Source organism: Rhyacophila brunnea, unplaced genomic scaffold (genome assembly GCF_057557595.1).
Source record: "Rhyacophila brunnea isolate RB1 unplaced genomic scaffold, BYU_Rbru_1.0 scaffold_5, whole genome shotgun sequence".
NCBI lineage: Eukaryota > Metazoa > Arthropoda > Insecta > Trichoptera > Rhyacophilidae > Rhyacophila > Rhyacophila brunnea.
The window spans coordinates 47,778,501-47,796,550 of NW_028233170.1; the positions used below are offsets into that span (position 1 = coordinate 47,778,501).

Here is an 18,050-nt window from a genome sequence, read left to right on the forward strand (position 1 = left end):
TAATACTTATTTATGTATAACTAGCTGTACCACCCGGCGCTTCCCGGGAGTTACGTAGAGTGTAAAGGATTAAATTTAAAAAAGTAAAAAAATATGATATTTTAGATTTTTATTTTTTTGTACATTTTATTGCATTTAAATATCTAAAAAAGTAGTACAAATTCAATTTATTATTATAAAACTGTCCCGGGGTGCAACGGGTTAAAACTGAAATTCGGGACCCCGACCACGCATTCCGGCTCTGATGCCACTACATACAATTATTGTCCGTGAGTGAAGCATTCCGATCTACTCGTAACACGTCGCCCGCGCCGACCTGCCGGTTATTAATTTTAATAACACAATTATTTGCATCTAACTTTGCCATTTGACCTCCGATCAAACTGAAATGAACGCCAATATTTTTTAAATGTACACATTCTAGCTAGATTTTTAATAAAACATGGGGGTTGCAGCATTAACTTCTGCGTTTCAAGACCTTGTACGCGGCGACTTTTTTCCCGCAAAAACTGTAAAACTATTCTCAGGGTGCAACGGGTTAAATCTGAAATTTGAGACCCTGACCACGCACTCCGGCTTGTCGACCCCCGTCTACTGTCCAAATTTTGTCGAAATCTGATTGCACGTGTGGATTTCTACAAAGAAAAACGAAAATTATAGTATGTATAATATATACCTACCTAACGTTTGTTGGACTTCCGTGTTTATGGAATTATTATAATGGTTTATTAACATTTTTCTTAGAGCATAAACATCATAAAAAGGACACCTGTTGTTTACGCACTAAAGTGAATTGGACTTCATTGATTTTTTAATTAGCTATATCGGTTAATTTACTACTTATGGACTTCAGTGTTTCATTCATTTGTGTAATGAAATAAAATAAAAATTTCTGCATATTTAACTCAGAAACGGTAAAAACTGGACTTCCGTGGTTTATCCTCTAATGTACTGATTTATAACATCATTATTGGTATTTATTATTAAATAATGTTTAAAAATACATAACTCCATAACGTTTTTGTGGTCGTGGTCTTTTAAGACTTCAAGCTTATATTTCCAAAGTGCACATTCCATTTCTGCAAATTTTTGGCAATCGACGTAATGCTGTTGGGTCGTTGGGATTATACGTACCTATATTATATTTTTTTGGCCACTCTTGCAATTCTATGTCCTTGCACATTCGGGCATTATAATATCATAATATTATGCAGACGACTCTTTTATACCTAACTATTAGTGTGGAAAAAATAGGTGGTAGTGGTCCGCGGGATTCAAGATTTTGAGTTTAGTGGTCTGCGAAGTCCAAAAGGTTGGAGACCGCTGTTCTAAGCCAAACGCAATCGTGGTAGTAAGCATGTGTACATGTAATGCTCGTTTCCCACAAAGTATTGAAGTTATTTGAATAATTGGTCTGTGTCACAAACTAATAGTAGGCTAGCGTATTGTAAACTATTACAATTATCAATAAAGAAGTAAAGTTTTAATTTTCTATCCTCGCAATATCATAATCCAAACAGTAATTATTAACAACTGGTTCGTAATAATCGACGTCATAATAAGACTGCCATCCTCCTGGATATATTTCACATAAAAATGGCATCTTCTTGGTACAATCGACCAGTCGCCACATCCTATTCGAGTCGATCGTGACACAATCCTGGTGAGGATGACGATATTTCGGATGACCTGGCGCCCAAGCACGATATGTCGTGCAAGACAATGGTTCACCGTTGGATCTTAAAAAATGCCCTTCCTTTGTTATGTCGTCCATACCGATGAAAGCTTGCTTCAGAGCGCTGGATGGTAAAAGAGTATCTACTAAAGTTGATATGGCATTTGTACGCGTTTCTGTTGCTACGTCCGCCAAAGCAGACCCAAACTTTTTACACATTTCTTGGGCCTGTGACTGGTTTTCTTTTTGAGAAAATTGTAAAAAAAATACACCAATTCCGTCCAGACAAGATGAATTGATTAGCGCTAAAATGTAACAAATACACAAATTAATTTTACCTGTTCGTATTTTTTATACAAACCAAATATTCCAGCAATGATTGTAGGTGCCACGTGATTTTTACGTATGTCTACTACTAGTAAAGGACAAGTTTATTCCCCTTACGACGAAATCACTTTGGAATGGTTTTAGTGTCATTTGATAATACCTACCAAGCGACGCCAACACCTAAATGAGTCGCCTACACTTCCAAATCAACAATCTGACAATCAACATGAACAATCTGACACAATTTTACTATTACTTTCTTATGTCCAGTATAAGGTGTAGCCTAGTCTACTCGATAAGTCAGTAAAGTTTACTTCAACTGTCTGAATCTCACATGTTCTTTTCTTGCTGCCAAACATTCAAACACTACCTGCAGTGACGTCCCGCGGGGTGGGCAGTTATTTGAAGGGCGGAAAATCGAGGAGAATCATTTGGTATATAATATCATGGCCCCCACATCCTTAAGCAGGCCCCCCAGGCCAGGATATATGGCGGGTTCCCCTACCTATCGCTAAGGTTAAGGGCAGTGTGGTTTTTTACAGCAGTGTTCCCCAAGTGGTTTCCACGGAACCCCAGGGTTAAGGGTATTCCGTGTATTTTTACCGAGTTTTAAATAAATCCAGTTCATTTATTGAGTTGTCGGCACTCAGCATAAATATGAAGCACTGATCGCGACCTCATTTTGTGGAAAAAATTCCGATCGCTAATCAAAATTTTTATTTTTTAATCGACCGTTTTTGTTAAAACTGCGACATTTCCAGGTAGGCGGTCTAAGCTAATCCAAGATAAAAAGAGACCGTACATATATGTTTTTATCTCAGCAATTTATATTAATATAGTTTAACAAATATATAATTATTTCTCCGGGTTGACACGCCGTTGGAAAGTTTTATCTAACCGTATCCCAATATTTACTCTCAAACCATTGAGCGAAACAAGGTGGGACAGCCGAATTGAAGCTTTGAAGCCTTTAAGATAAAATATTGGTGATATGTATATGATGATATGATTAATGAATGGAGATATTTGATGACCCAATATTGAATAATTCATCTGGAAATTCTTCCCGAATTGAAGCAAAGGCCCTTGCTGATGTAATTTGCAATTTTAAATTTAAGGTGTCAATTGTCGCGTGGTAGGTACAATATTCTTTTAGATGTATTCGAAAATGACATTCATCTTTCCAATGAGTTGAAGCGTTGAAGGTATGTTTACCATACTGAGAAAAATTCTCCAAGAAATTCAAACGTTAGAAAGACACTTAGAATCGGGCTCCCAACTTCTGAAAAAAAATCACAATAATTGAGACATTTTTGGCTTTTCGGAGTCTTCTTGATTTAACTTATAAAACTGTATAATAATTACTATCTACTAACCGACTAAAGGGCAATGGGAGCCCTGCCAACTTGGGTCCCTGGTCTGTGCCCCCTTTAGATCTATATTAAAGTCAGTTCTGACGAAAACATATATACTTACGAATTGGATTAGAAAACATGCTATAATAGTCGTAGGCTCGATCAAAAATAAGCGATGTAGAATTTTCTGTTTCTGGACAAGACAATACCATACACGTTTTAAGATTTTTCTTCTTTGTGGACGTCCTCCCGATATTGTTTATTCTATCTGCAGGACTAAAATTAATAGCCATTCCTCTTCTTTCGTGTGCGAATCGTTTACACATCTCCAAAGATAGGCGATCTGCTTGAGCGCTTATCTTCAACTTAGATCGGTGGCAAGTGGCCAATAAATAAAAATCCGGAAGATTTTTTTCACCAGTTCTCGCGCACTCATTTTCTTTGCAGCGCACAAAAAAAGATTCAAACAAAAACCCGGCTAAAATGATTAAACTAATCCTTTTGTTCATAATAAAACATCTCAAACATAAATAAAAATATAATAAACACAGTATTCTACGGGAATCGACATTGAATATCAGACTATGAATAGTAGAGTTAGTATTTATACTGGTTTTTATATTATATCATAAATTCTACGAAAATTATTTCTATTTATTTAGCCAATCAGCATGCCAACTCAAACTATGTAGTAATAATTATGACAATTTGATATCTAAGTATAATATGACATAAAACAGTAATAATTATCGTTTTATATTGACTGACAAGGTAAAGTACTAGACAAGTTAGGCAAATTCAATAAATGCATATTTTCAGGTGTATTCAATAAATCTTTGAATGAATCGGAAGCCGTCCTGATCGTTTCTTGCAGAGCTTCTAAATTTCCATGAGAACTGTTCACCTTAAAAAATAAAAAAAGGTTCATTTAAAATTATCAACAAACATACCTAGATACGTCATACTTAATATTATCGTATTAGATTTTTGGGTTACAGGCACATGTTTTTCCTCATTCTTTCCTCGACGTTTCGGGCTCGTTGCAGAGGAAAGAACACACTGTGGCAATCTCAAACAATATCTACATCGCATCAAGTTACATAACATTTCATTATGAAACAGATCATTTAAAAAGTGTGGAAGAAGGCTGAAGATCAGCCATAAATAGTGCATATTAAACTTTGTCAGTCATACGTATTTGTTTTCATTGAAATAAGACTTCAATAATTTACAGACGGTGTTGGTTAGTTTTTAAAATTCAATTACGTAAGCCCCGAAACCAAGCCATAATAAATAATAGTCAAAAAATACTGGTCTATCTATAAAATATCTAAAATTGTGCAATTAAATCACACATAACATTCGATGTTATATAGATAGAATAATATTTTTTATCTATTATAGTTTGGTTTAAGCAGGGCTTAATGAATTAAAAAAATAACCAACAAAATTTGTAATATGTATTCTTAATACAACGATAACATATAAGAATGAATGAAAAAGTGTGCAAAATTTTGTCGTATCGCCCAAAGTATACCAAAACTATTATGTTTTGGTTTAGGTAGGGTTTAATTGGTTTTTAAAAATTACCAATACCATCTATAAATAAAATTGTAGTCTTAGTTCAATAAAAACAAATCCTACGTATGACTGACTAATAAAGTTTAATATGCACTATTTATGGCGGATCTTAACAACCTACCTCCACCCTTCGCTACTGCTACCTACCAAGATACATAATTGTATATATTTTATAGCGATTTTTTGGCCACAGTGAAAATCATTACATACGTAAATTTGATTGTTATGAAATAAAATAAACGTAGATAGCATTAAAAAAATAATTAATGCTTTTCATTATTTAATTGGCGTTAATTGGTTCAACCCAGAAACTGTACCCTCAAACTAACTAAGATCAATAAAGCGCCAAGGGCTCATTGGTCACCTAACAAGAAGAAGCGTCGAGTATCTAGATATATCATACACCACGACAAATAGCTACAGAAAATCTTATCAGTCAAAGAAGTTCGACGGAGCAGAGCAATGTCCAGGAAGTGTTAACGGGGAAAGAGATGGCTTCAAAAGTCAAAATATTGGACAGGAATCGTAAAAAGTAAAGAAAGATAATATTATTAAAAATATTAAAAAAAAACAATTACTGTGACGACAGATCCTGCTGTAAATGTCTCTTTAATTCTCTTCACTCTTGGAACAGCGGTCTTCACCATGTTCTGGGCGTCGAGTATCTCCTTTGGTGACATTCCAAGCTCAGCCAACTTCCTTTGCAGTCGAATGATGGCAATCTCATCAGCAACTTGAAGCGACAGGAGTTTCTCAGGCGTCTTCACTTCGCGCTTATACAAGGACATCATACGCCTGCTCTTGGGAAATCCGCTAATGATGAATCCTTGCGAATCAGAGTTTTCCAGCATTTCTTCTTTCACGAGGTCCAAAATGATCTCCTGTGAATTTAAATAGTTTATTTACAATTCACGTGGTTGCATAAGATGTTAATGTTTATATATCTTCTGTGGAATGTGTGGAGGCTGTTACACCAACAGCGCCAAACAAACCGACTTTTGACAGCTTGCAAATTATACCCACTCTAAACAATTTAACTTATAAGTGGTTACCTACCTAACTCATTGTCAACAAAATATCTACTCCATTTTAAGTTAGCAGTTTCAATACAGGTAGGTCTGATGAAACTTAATGAATTTTATTAGGACATATTTATGTACCTACAGTAAAGTTGACTAGGCATCATTGATATACTACTAGATGAGGAGTTCCCATACAAGTGTCATTTTAAAAATGTACCACAAAAGAAAAAAGAAGATATTGCGAATATCGTCTTATAATATTTTCTTGTAGGTATAATGCGTTAAGACCGTTAACATGGATTCCCGAATTTCACCCGTATTGCCCTGGCTGTAAAACTAAATTTGCGTTCTTGGAATAGTGACCCTAAGGGTGTCTGCAACCCAAAGCTTGCAAGCTACCAAAAATTCATGTGTGAGCGGACAGAGCTAGTCATCATGCGCTGACTATTAGTTAGAGTAAGATGCAAGCTAGATCGGGCTTACTCATAATTATTGCCAGGTCGTTTTCGAGACAAATATTAAGTGAGCTTATATCGAGTTAAGTCCGCTGATATTAAAACAGTAAGTTTTAACACTGGCCGAGTCGCTGAAAATTGGGCGTCATTTTAAGAAGCATATGATTCATCCAGTAGTATTATATCAATGCTAGGCATAGATTTTTTGGGATGTGATACTTACGTAAATACATACGTTTCTTTCACAATCTGAATGGAAAAACCAATGCATCGCAAGTATATTACTCTACTTATAATAATCATTGAGAGCTTGTATCATGGCAATGGCTAAATTTTGCAAATGGTCTCCAAGCCTGTCATGAAATAAATACATAATTCATGAAACTGATACGTGCGTACGTCGATCTGTGTATTCCAATGAGGTTTGATTGTTCTTACAAACGAAAATCGTACATTGCCCACCTTCAAAATCTCATTGTCTGAAAACCACAACCTAGTCCCTACTAATCAGTCGATACTCATTGGCTACATACTATTTAATGCTAATACGCCAAATTGCTCTCCAAATAAAATCTAAGTACCTAGCTGAATTTAGCTAAAGGCATATTCTGTAATAGGTACCTATGCCATATGGCAAATCAATGGTTTACGCAAATTACTTGAATTCAATAAAACAAACTTTGTAATATAAAATAAAAATACTACATACATACCTACATATATTATTAATTTAAATAAAAAAACAATTTTATAACGGGTAATAATTATTATTCCACTTTTAAAAAATATTAACTGAACTGGTTTCGTCCGCCTCAGAAAGACATTTTCAATTAGTGTAATTTAATAATGGTAGAATAATTAATACTGTAAAATTGCGTTTTATTAAAATTAATAGGTAATGCAATTCATTTCCACCATGAATTGACAGTTAACACCATAAAATAAATTAATAAATGCCTACATGTGTTTTAACTAAAAATTGACTGATTTAATATAGTCATGGTGACAGACCGTTAGTTGGCTCCAAGAGCCTTAAACCACCACTGGGCTATTGCTTATGATATTGTAACGCGTATCTAAGATTGTAAAGAACTCCGCAAACCTCTGGTATTTTAATCCTCTGCTCTATCATCTTCGCGATGGAAGTCCCCCGCAGCGTGGTATACTTGGTCGCCTCGAGTCTGATAAGGTCTCCTGGATTGATCACGTGATATCCTGTCAGTTGGGAAAGCGTCTCTGACACCGTCTGGCTTCCGGCCCCCGGCACACCGGAAACGAATATCACCGGAGTGTTTTGTACAGCCTTCATGTCGTATTCATCTCTGTGAGACTGTGCAATACAATGGTCATAATATAAATTATGGTTATTATTGTACATAATTATATTGCCATCAGTAATATAATTGCTAACCAATTATTGTAACTCTAATTATATACTAATTATACAATACATTCGGTTTATATACCTACTCAGATGTTTGCCAGGAATATTAATTATTTGACTGAAGTTTTGTTAATTTACAAACTCCTGTCATTCGTCATAATATTAATAATAATATGTACCTAAGTATATTATAATCAATACTGATAGGGACAATTTTCATTTTCTATCAACTAGCTACACATTACAATATATAACATTTCGGAAAGAAAGCTGACGATCGAAATAGATATGGTTGGAGCAGGTTTTAACTCAATGTGGAATGTGTCTCAGACCCACAGTTTTACGTCTGACCAATAATTACTGCCACTTGTTCTAATAGGGCTGGATTTAATATTGCAGGCGCGTATACAACGGGGGTTCGTTTCCGTACACCCCCCCCCCCACAGGAAGGAAAATAATACTAATTATTTAGGTGAATGCAATATTACTTCTCCTTCGTCAGGACCTCGTGGCCCGGATAATTTCGCTGTCGATTAACCTTATCAACGGGTTAGCCCAGGGAACTCAGAAATAATGGGAACTGAAATACACAACGGGTAAGGCGATAGCAGGTAACCGACTCGAGTAAGGATGAATCCGGGTTAAACTTAAACATGTGTCTAGAATACGTTTAACGTCGAATACTGAAAACTGCTCTCGGTTTATGCATTTACGCTCATTTAATGTTGGTGTATTACACACACTATTGCACGTGCATAATGCGTGCTTCATTTTTGTAGGACACTCACACATTCAAAAGCCTGCTTCACCATGCGGTGTATTGAATATAGCCTATTGGTATTCTATTTATTATCTGTTCTGTGGGTTAGCCCCTCTCCTCTCAGTTTTCTCCGACACACAACGCGTTTTTCAGTTGAAGACTGAATTGGTACAACAATCTGAGGCATCCAATGTTTGTTTTAATATTCTGGTGCGGTATTTCTAAAATACAAGCGTGGACGACATAAACGGACACTGACGATCCTATAAAATATGACTATTAGGCCAAGCGCATTCGCCAACCACTTCCAGATGCGACTGGTCGCAATAACTCATAGTTGAGCACCTGTCGTTACAGGTGCAGGTGAGGTCTTTATTGCTGTACTCAAAGTGCGGAGTGCCCTGGTGTGGGGAATACACCGGAAAAATGCGAGAGTCCACGGTTGAAGTGACGAGGGGCCATAAGTACTACTAGGCGGGGTAAACGCGGAATATAGCGGCACCTGTTAGATTTCATTAATCCTGCCCCCTCTCACCGCATTGACAAGAATGAAAATATTACTTATGTGTCAATTACCTTGACCTACTTTAGGAGGTATTTATTGGCGAATTTAAAAGCGGGCGATTCAGCTACTGCGATTGTGATGATGACACACAAAACTTTCTATTCGGTGAGAAGCCAACAAGCTAGCGACTATTTTGACAGAACGTAGTTTTACCGGGAGGTCGCTACTACGCTCTACGCCGACGTGTAGCGTGTAAAGTTGACCGGCTTTCAACTTTTCTCGGTAGATTGTTTACAATCTGCTTGTTAGCTTGTTCGATGATTACACTGGGCAACTTTACAGGCAGATTGTCAATTCGCCAACAAGCAGCGCGTAAAGTAGCTCAATGTCATTGACGCTTTATGGATGGATCCCCCCGTAACATTTTTTTTTGTGTGCGCGCTTGTACTTTGGGCTAAAGGGGATATAGTAAAGGCCCTGAAATAGGCAGAAGTCCCGGGATTTGAAGAATAACTAAAAAAATTAAAAATGATGTGAATGAAGTAGATGCGCAACACATTTGGGAAGTCGGCTGAAATATGCCTATAGCTAATTTTAAATAAGACAAATTAATTTTGTTGAAATCAATAACTCCCGATGAAGTATTTATAATTCACAGATTATCAGAAGTCGCTCCAGTTTTGATACGTTCAGACATGCACGCGAACATTATCCAATTTGCAAGCTTCAGTCAAATCCTTCGTATTAGTAAAGTGTAATATCGAACCTGGATAATGCAAGAAAATAAAATAGCGAAGGATTCTTTGAAGAGTTGCATGGTGGTAATATACGCCTGGTTTCCATTTATTAAATGACTTTCAACTGTCATTCAACATACAGACGACAAAAATCGCCACGTGAGAACGTGGCATAAGGAACGGAAATGGACAAAGCAGAATAAAATTACGTACATTTTTATCCCTAACGAATATTGTAAAATAACAAATTTGATAACTATGCGATTAGGTAGGTAATAGTAATAAACATGTCTAATGTGACTGACCTAAACGTCCGTTACTGGTTTTCCTGTTTTATAGTTTTTAGAGATATCACCCACAGAGGATCACAGCTTGCATAAGCTCATGATTACCAAATATATTGAAGATAAAACGTGGAAAAGCTCAAGCCAGTTGGAAGTTCCAAATAATATTAAGATTGATAAGAGATTTTCTAAACCGGACCGGATATGGTCCTGTATGATATATTCAAATTGACATAATATATTTTAACAAATTCATGGTTAGGCTAAACGATGACGGATATCTAACGGTACATGAAAATGCAACGGTTCATCAAAATTGATTGATGCCCCAATGCTGGGGGCGTGACAGGATAATAGATAGATAGATATAAGTATAAATATACATAATGTATATATTGTATAAATAAAAAAAAACTCACCGTGTCTTTACCAAATAAACAACCCATTATTTTCATAAGAATGGCTCCAATAAGTAAAAGGTTTACCGAATAAAACTACAATGTCGTTAATATTTCACACACATTTGCAAATCAATCACAATTTCAATATCATAAAATTGCACCTCGGTTCTAAAAGAATTGATCTGTCAAAGAATCGGCTATAAAACAAAAGAGGATTGTATGTTCTGTTTTTAAAAATCGAAATAAATAAAACCACAGATAATTTTGACACGTCTGGAAGCTAATTCTAGAACAAAATTGTAAATCCTTGATTGTGGCCATTTTAATGATTGTTGAGACGACTGTGATTTTATTCAAATAATTACCGTATTACAGACCTACAAACTTATCTGTAGAATGGCCAAAAATGAAACTACGAACCCATAGGACCCATTTTTTAAATTTCATTCAAATGTCAGATTTTGTCCAGTTACGAGTCTTGATTGGGTAGTTTTCGACAGTGGCTCCCCCATCCCATTCTTCAGATAAGTTTGTAGGTTTGTATTGTACCTATATAAACAGATAGGTATCGGGTCCCTATTAAAAATTTTTTTTTTTTGATTATTTGTTTCTATTCAGTACGCGATGAAAAATTTGTAAAATACCGACATTCTGTTAATTATTTATATATGGTTGATATAGATTAGAATAATTATTAATTATATTATTATTTTTATATGCATTGCCCTAGGAAAATTAACAGTAAAAAATCACCTCTTTTTATCTATAATTTATCTAAGGATGATCTCGTAATAAAACTATTAGCATTGTTAATTGTCATTAATATATAAACATCCTGTAATATGCATAATATAATAAATATTATACTATACCACGGGTATTCTACTTTTCCAAATAATTTGTGGATAGGTTTCAAGGCTGTTGTCATTGTTTGTAGTTTCAAAAGAAAACACTTTCCAACTATGCATATTTATTATTAGTAAGTACCTACGAAAGCAGTGTGATTTTATTACTTGTTAAATATTATTATGTTTGAATTCCATCTCCATTAAAATATATACAAGTGCTTAAGTAGTTACATAATATAATTGAATTTCAGTACATTTTCTTTTCAATACAAATATTAATGAGTAAATAGATAAATAAAATAAAACGTGAAACACTAAAAAATTTTAATTAAATTAGTTTCAGTCAAATAAGTTTAGTAAGGTTTCGCCGTAGCTTTCTCGTTTCTTTCGGAAATCATTGTGTCGATTTCTTTTTCGACTTGGGCGAAAACCTCGTCTATTGATAATTCGGCTGAAATCTGAAAATAAGTAGTACATATTTATATTTGTTTAATTATTTCTGAACAATCTCTGTCTTACGATAGGAGAGGGTGGGTACTACTACCTGAGCATAATAATATTTTTTCAATATTATAAAGTAGGTATATGATTTTTTGAACGAGGTTTGTAATCTTGTAAACAATATTTAGATATTATTATCTTTGGAAAATTAAAATTCCACAGTGATTACGAAAAATACTGTATTTCTATGTTTTTTACGACTGGTGTAATGACTATAATAATATATTGTTATGCGATACTTCAGGATGGGGTCGCACAATGCATTGGTATTTCTTCCACAAAGAGGAGTTTAAAATTTCAAACAATTATTTATTCACACAAAATAAATCTATAGTCAGCATATTATGTTATGATGAATTTAATTAAGGGGGGACATGCTCAGCGTAGGTCAAAATAGAGCTTTTGTTCTATTTTCAAAGCATGATCCTGGACACACCTTAAACGTTGTAGATAATCTATTTATTTTAAACATTTGATGACTGCATAAAGTATGTTTATTACATAAAATAGTATTCTTTTAAACCTCTCGCTCTAATGTTTTAGAATATAGTCATATTTCAGTACATAAATGTGCAGTAGTGTTAAGATTTTTTACATTTATTAATTTTTAAACGCATTTATAAAACCATCAGTATAATTTATATCGATATTATTATAGTGAAATATTTACGATAAAAAATTATATTGATAATCTCTGTCATCCCAAATTTGACAAGAATTAGGCATTTTATTATTCAAAAAATGGCCAAGATTAACACATTTGAAGATAATTCTAAAGATACTAATTATAAGCTATGTTTTTGACCATTCAACTGTGATAAACATCCTATGAATAATGATTGCTTTATAATAATTATTGACCTAAGAATAAGGTAATGTTTTTTTGAAATACGCCATTTCTTTTGGCATTCCCCAGTGGTTAAGCTACAACATACGGCCGTAGCCATAAATTGACAAACTATAATTGAAGTAGGGAGTAAAATGATGTTAATGCGCGTGTTTGAACATGTACCTAACCGATTTTTTTTAAACGGTACTTACATGTTCAAACACGCGCGTTTACATCATTTTACTCCCTACTTCAATTATAGTTTGTCAATTTATGGCTACGGCCGTATGTTGTAGCTTAACCACTGGGGAATGCCATGACGTATTTAAAAAAAACACTACCTTATTCTTAGGTCAATAATTATTATAAAGCAATCATTATTCTTATGATGTTTATCACACTTGAATGGTCAAAAACATAGCTTATAATTAGTATCTTTAGAATTATCTTCAAATGTGTTAATCTTGCCCATTTTTTGAAAAATAAAATGCCTAATTCTTGTCAAATTTGGGATGACAGAGATTATCAATATAATTTTTTATCGTAAATATTTCACTATAATAATGTCGATATAAATTATACTGATGATTTTATAAATGCGTTTAAAAATTAATAAATGTAAAAAATCTTAACACCACTGCACATTTATGTACTGAAATATGACTATATTCTAAAACATTAGAGCGAGAGGTTTAAAAGAATACTATTTTATGTAATAAAAATACTTTATGCAGTCATCAAATGTTTAAAATAAATATAAAGGATAATAAGGCTTCAAAATTATATAAATAAATTATCTACAACAATTATGGTATGTCGAGGATCATGCTTTGAAAATAGAAAAAAAAACTCCATTTTGACCCACGCTGAGCACGTCCGCCCTTAAGTGCTGGTTGTGGGATTCATTTTATTATAAAATTATTTTTAAATATGCTTACCCTTTTTAGTTTATGGCCAAACATTGCAATTATATCGTTGATGGCTACCAAAAAATTTTGAATCCTTGCTTGGATGACGGGAGGACTCTCGGGTTCCATATGTGGCATTCCCAAAGTATCAGTACGGGTTAATACTCTCTCCAGCAGTACTTCGTCCTTCGCTTGAAAATATAATATAACACTACAAGGGAGTATTTCGTTCTCAAATGCGACACCTTGGTCCTTGTTTATTGGGTATCCGTCTATAAGAAATCCTTTTGTCGTTTTTACGTTACTTAACATGGCGTTTCTGAGGACTTTCAACTCTATATCCACTGGAATTAGTTCTTTCTTCGCCATTTTGTCCTCGATGAGTTTTCCGGTCTCCGACTGGCTGGCGATTTCAGTGCGAAGTAAATACTCCACACACAAATGTGTGTATTCATACTTGTCAACGATCTTCTTGCTTATGGTCAATTTCCCTGATCCGGGACCTCCAAGCACCCATATGACGGGCAAATTGGCAACTCTCAAGGCTTTTTCTTCATCCACAGATTCATCCTTTGACATATAAGTGCAATTAAATATCAAAATATAACATGTATTATTTTTTATAGTAAAACTGGATAAGGTGGAACGCAGTGACACTGTTGTAGTAGTTTTACTATGGCTATCTGACGACAAATGTAATTTAATATAATTTTTACTATAAATTGTTTTAAAATATATTCTATATGCAGGTAACTAAAAAAATAACAGAAGAAAATATCAACAATAAACTTACAATTATTATAAAAAAATAATTGTAAATATATAAAATGTGCGTTCGTTGAACGCGTTCATTAAATATTTTGTTGATTATTTTTACCATTGATTTACCATAATATGACAAGCTTTCTTGGTGTTAAAAAGAACCAATGTTTTTAAAATAAAATAAAATATAATAATCTAAATTCTAAACTATGAATGTCTACAATTATTATTCGAAAATCCATCCGATATCTTCGAGAGACAAAATTTCACTGATAGAAAAAATAATAAAAAAAAACGAATTAATAAGATGAGCGCGTTCAAAAAATACCTACACGTTTTTAAAATGGTTTTTTTTTATTATTGTCAGTTGATCTTTATATAAGTAATCATGGCTCACACATCCTGAAGCGGGTCCCCAGGCTAGGATCTTTGGCGTCCCCCTCCTACCTATTACTAAAGATAAAGGCAGTGTGACGCTCTACAATAGCATTTTCCAAATAGTCTACTGTACGCGGTAAAATGAATGTGTATTTTAGTGTTTTTTTATACCTACATAATATATTAATACATCCAATTGAATTATGGAGTTGTCAAGTATCGATACACTATTAAAAGTTGTATCGTACAACCACATAATTTGAAATAATAACGTCATTATTAATGAAAAACAGCCTGCAGGCGACTTTTTTTACTATTGAGAGAATTTGTGATTTGTGTTTATGCTAATTATTTGGTCGACTCGCCATGCCGGGCCCTTCCTGAGCCCGGGCCCCCAGGATAGAGCCCTGTCAGCCCCCCCTTTGTGGGGGCCATATAAGTAATATTATAAGTAATATTATTTATAATATTTTTATGTATCTACGTAAGTATTGATTATTTATAATACTGTAAAATATAAATTAGCCAAGTAGCATTACGCTTTCTTTAACTGGTGTGTTGAGCTTGTGATTTCTCGATATTTCAGAATTCTCGAAATCAAGGATATTTGTTTTCTCGGGAATTCTCGAGAAATTGAACAAATTCCGTTCAGAATCAAACTTAAGATTTTTTTCTCTAGCTCTTTCGGCCAATACAAATGAGATACCAAATTTCTTGGACGGCTTAGCATAGTGACAATTTATTGATCGAAATGAGAATTCTCGTAAATTCGGAAAATTAATTTCTCGAGATTCAAGATTGGCCTTATAGGTACTGCAGTAATTTACATATAACAATATACGACATTTATAAACTAGCACAGGAAATGTAGTAGGGGAGTAGTTTTTTGTATTATTATATAATGATCTTAGAACTTTTTTCAACAAAAAAGAAAATAATTCTACATGTAGTACATAGTCAGTTATGTATAATTCTGGCGCAAATCGTTTCGTTTTTATACATTTTACCGAGGTTTTGACTACGACCTGCTGAACAAATCATTATATTTATAAATGTATTCATAGTTTTAAGCGAAACTGGCCAAGGCAATGGACAGGTACATTTCATTTAATATTTAAACATCGTTGGGAATCTATCGAAAGTTTATTCATACATGCAATATCTAATTTCTTACTTCCTTAGGTACTGAATTTGAAATCACATCTATATTTTACTATTGAGTCTTTTTTAATTTGTAATATTCTGCATATTGAGAGATAGGTCATCAAAAATTGTGATATGTATTATATTCTCATTATAGTTTAACGATGAATTAAAAGTAATGTGATTATATTCATTGTTTATGAAATAGATATTATTCTATTTCTTATATTTTGAATTTGCCCCTTGTCTAATTGAATAATCGGCACATGAGTTATCTTGTCTGAAGGTAATACAGAATTGATAACTAAATGACGTTTGATGCAAGAAATAAGTTAATATTACAGGTAGAAAATCAATGTAAATATGAACTAACTTTATCCTTACTTCCCATGCATCCCATGGCTTCCTGAATTAAAAATTGATTGTGTTAATAATTCGCTGAACTTAATTTTGATTGACCGGCGTCACATGCAAATAATAACATTAATGCTCACTGTTCTTTTGTTTTTTGAACCGTCAAAATATTAATTTAAATTAACGTTCTTTTCAGAATGAATCCCTACAGTAAAAAATTGGAAAATGATAAAATAGATTTGGTTTACTTGAACTATAATATTATTAATAATAAATATTAGTAAAAAAAATGTTGTAGAAGATGAATGAAAAGAATGATCAAATTTTCCCATTTTAAATAATACATAATTATTATTTAAATCCAAGCGATTGTTTATTACAGGAAATAGTGTATTGTACCTCTTCTAGATTATGGTCATTTATACTTCGCGGCGGTGCAAAGTTCTGCGGCTCCTCAGCTTTCATTAATTTGCAACGTCATGTCTCTTGACCCGTAGGAACCTAAAAATCCAACATATGAGGCGTCTAATTACAAAAAGCGACAAGTCCACAATTCAATATTTTTGGGAAACAATGTTTTTATGTTTCAAGCTTCAATTATTTGTTTTAACGTGAGATTGTTTCTTGCGTTGTATTCTATGTCGAAATTAGAACCAGATGGCAATTTGTTTCAGCCGATAAACTGTTAAATGTAATAAATATAGGCAAAATAAAATTGGACGTAGCGCTACTTCTACCTCACTTTTTAATTTATTCCGCATAAGGCACATATTTCCGTGGCACTGTCATGAGTTTACCAAATGCTACAGCATGGGAAACGCCCCTTTCAATATTGAGCTTTGCCTTATTGGTTGACGTAAACACGCGCGAAATCAACCAAGCTTTAAATAATATGAAACACGCGCTTTTTGTAATAAATCGAGACTTAAAATATTTTTTTTTCATAGGGTTATGTCGCGTTTTGGAATTTATAGATCAATACATATTGTGTAAAATTATACAAAGAATACGTGCGTATTTATTTTTCGATTTTGACCAAATGTGGACTTATCGCTTTTTGGAATTAGACGCTTCATATGTGTCACAATATACATCTCTATGCTCCCATTTACTACTAATCTCCATCCAATTTCAAATAGATACCTTCACCTCTTACTTCGTTTGACATACCGCGCTCTGACGTGTCGGCTAATATATAATCGTCGTACTGTAAGTAATGTAGAGGCAAGCAAAATGAGAGGGTTATTATAGTTGGGGATAGATCGCCATCCTGGCTCTCACGTACCTACCTTTTCCCGGTGTTTTCCTTATCGGATTTTCCAAGTTCTCTGAATTTAATTAATCTATGTTATAATTATAATCAGGCAATACCACATACATAATATCCTTATGAAATAATTACCCAACACAATTAATTATTAAATCACTGCTTGGGAAAAGGGTCCATTTTTTTGTAAACATTATTACCTACTAGCCAAAATGAACACAACTCGTAATCGAGTAATTTGGTAATTTCATAATTCAAGGGTAATAATAATTATGTTTATAGGTATACATGACTGTGAAAGTAAGAATTGAAAATGTTTGAGTTTCGATATGTCGTTTGGACCCTGTGGACCCCATGCTTAGGGGACGGTGATAGATATTGACTGTCGTTTGGGTTGGAAACTTATTTTGTTAAATACTTGAGATAGCGAATTGGCATATACATCAAATACCTAAATAATGCTAACGACATATTGATTACCTACATTTATGGTATCCAGGAAACTAACTGGCTGAGATATTGTGCATACTTAGAAACAGGCCATATTGACATTGGAAGGCAGAAAGGGCAACTG

At 33.8% G+C, this 18,050-nt stretch overlaps 2 protein-coding genes across 2 annotated transcripts; both read right to left on the minus strand.

Moving 5' to 3' along the window:
• Nucleotides 1–1,483: 1,483 nt before the first annotated feature.
• On the minus strand, nucleotides 1,484–3,866 carry LOC147066510 (uncharacterized). The gene is made up of 2 exons (XM_085956210.1): nucleotides 3,479–3,866; nucleotides 1,484–1,980 (listed from the first exon to the last, which is right to left on the minus strand). The coding sequence occupies exons 1-2, from the start codon at nucleotides 3,864–3,866 to the stop codon at nucleotides 1,484–1,486; spliced, it is 885 nt and encodes a 294-aa protein (XP_085812336.1).
• A 245-nt stretch (nucleotides 3,867–4,111) lies between these two features.
• LOC147066511 (uncharacterized) lies at nucleotides 4,112–14,151 on the minus strand. Its single transcript, XM_085956211.1, has 4 exons — nucleotides 13,603–14,151; nucleotides 7,518–7,745; nucleotides 5,511–5,819; nucleotides 4,112–4,261 (listed from the first exon to the last, which is right to left on the minus strand). The coding sequence occupies exons 1-4, from the start codon at nucleotides 14,149–14,151 to the stop codon at nucleotides 4,112–4,114; spliced, it is 1,236 nt and encodes a 411-aa protein (XP_085812337.1).
• Between the last annotated feature and the right edge of the window lie 3,899 nt (nucleotides 14,152–18,050).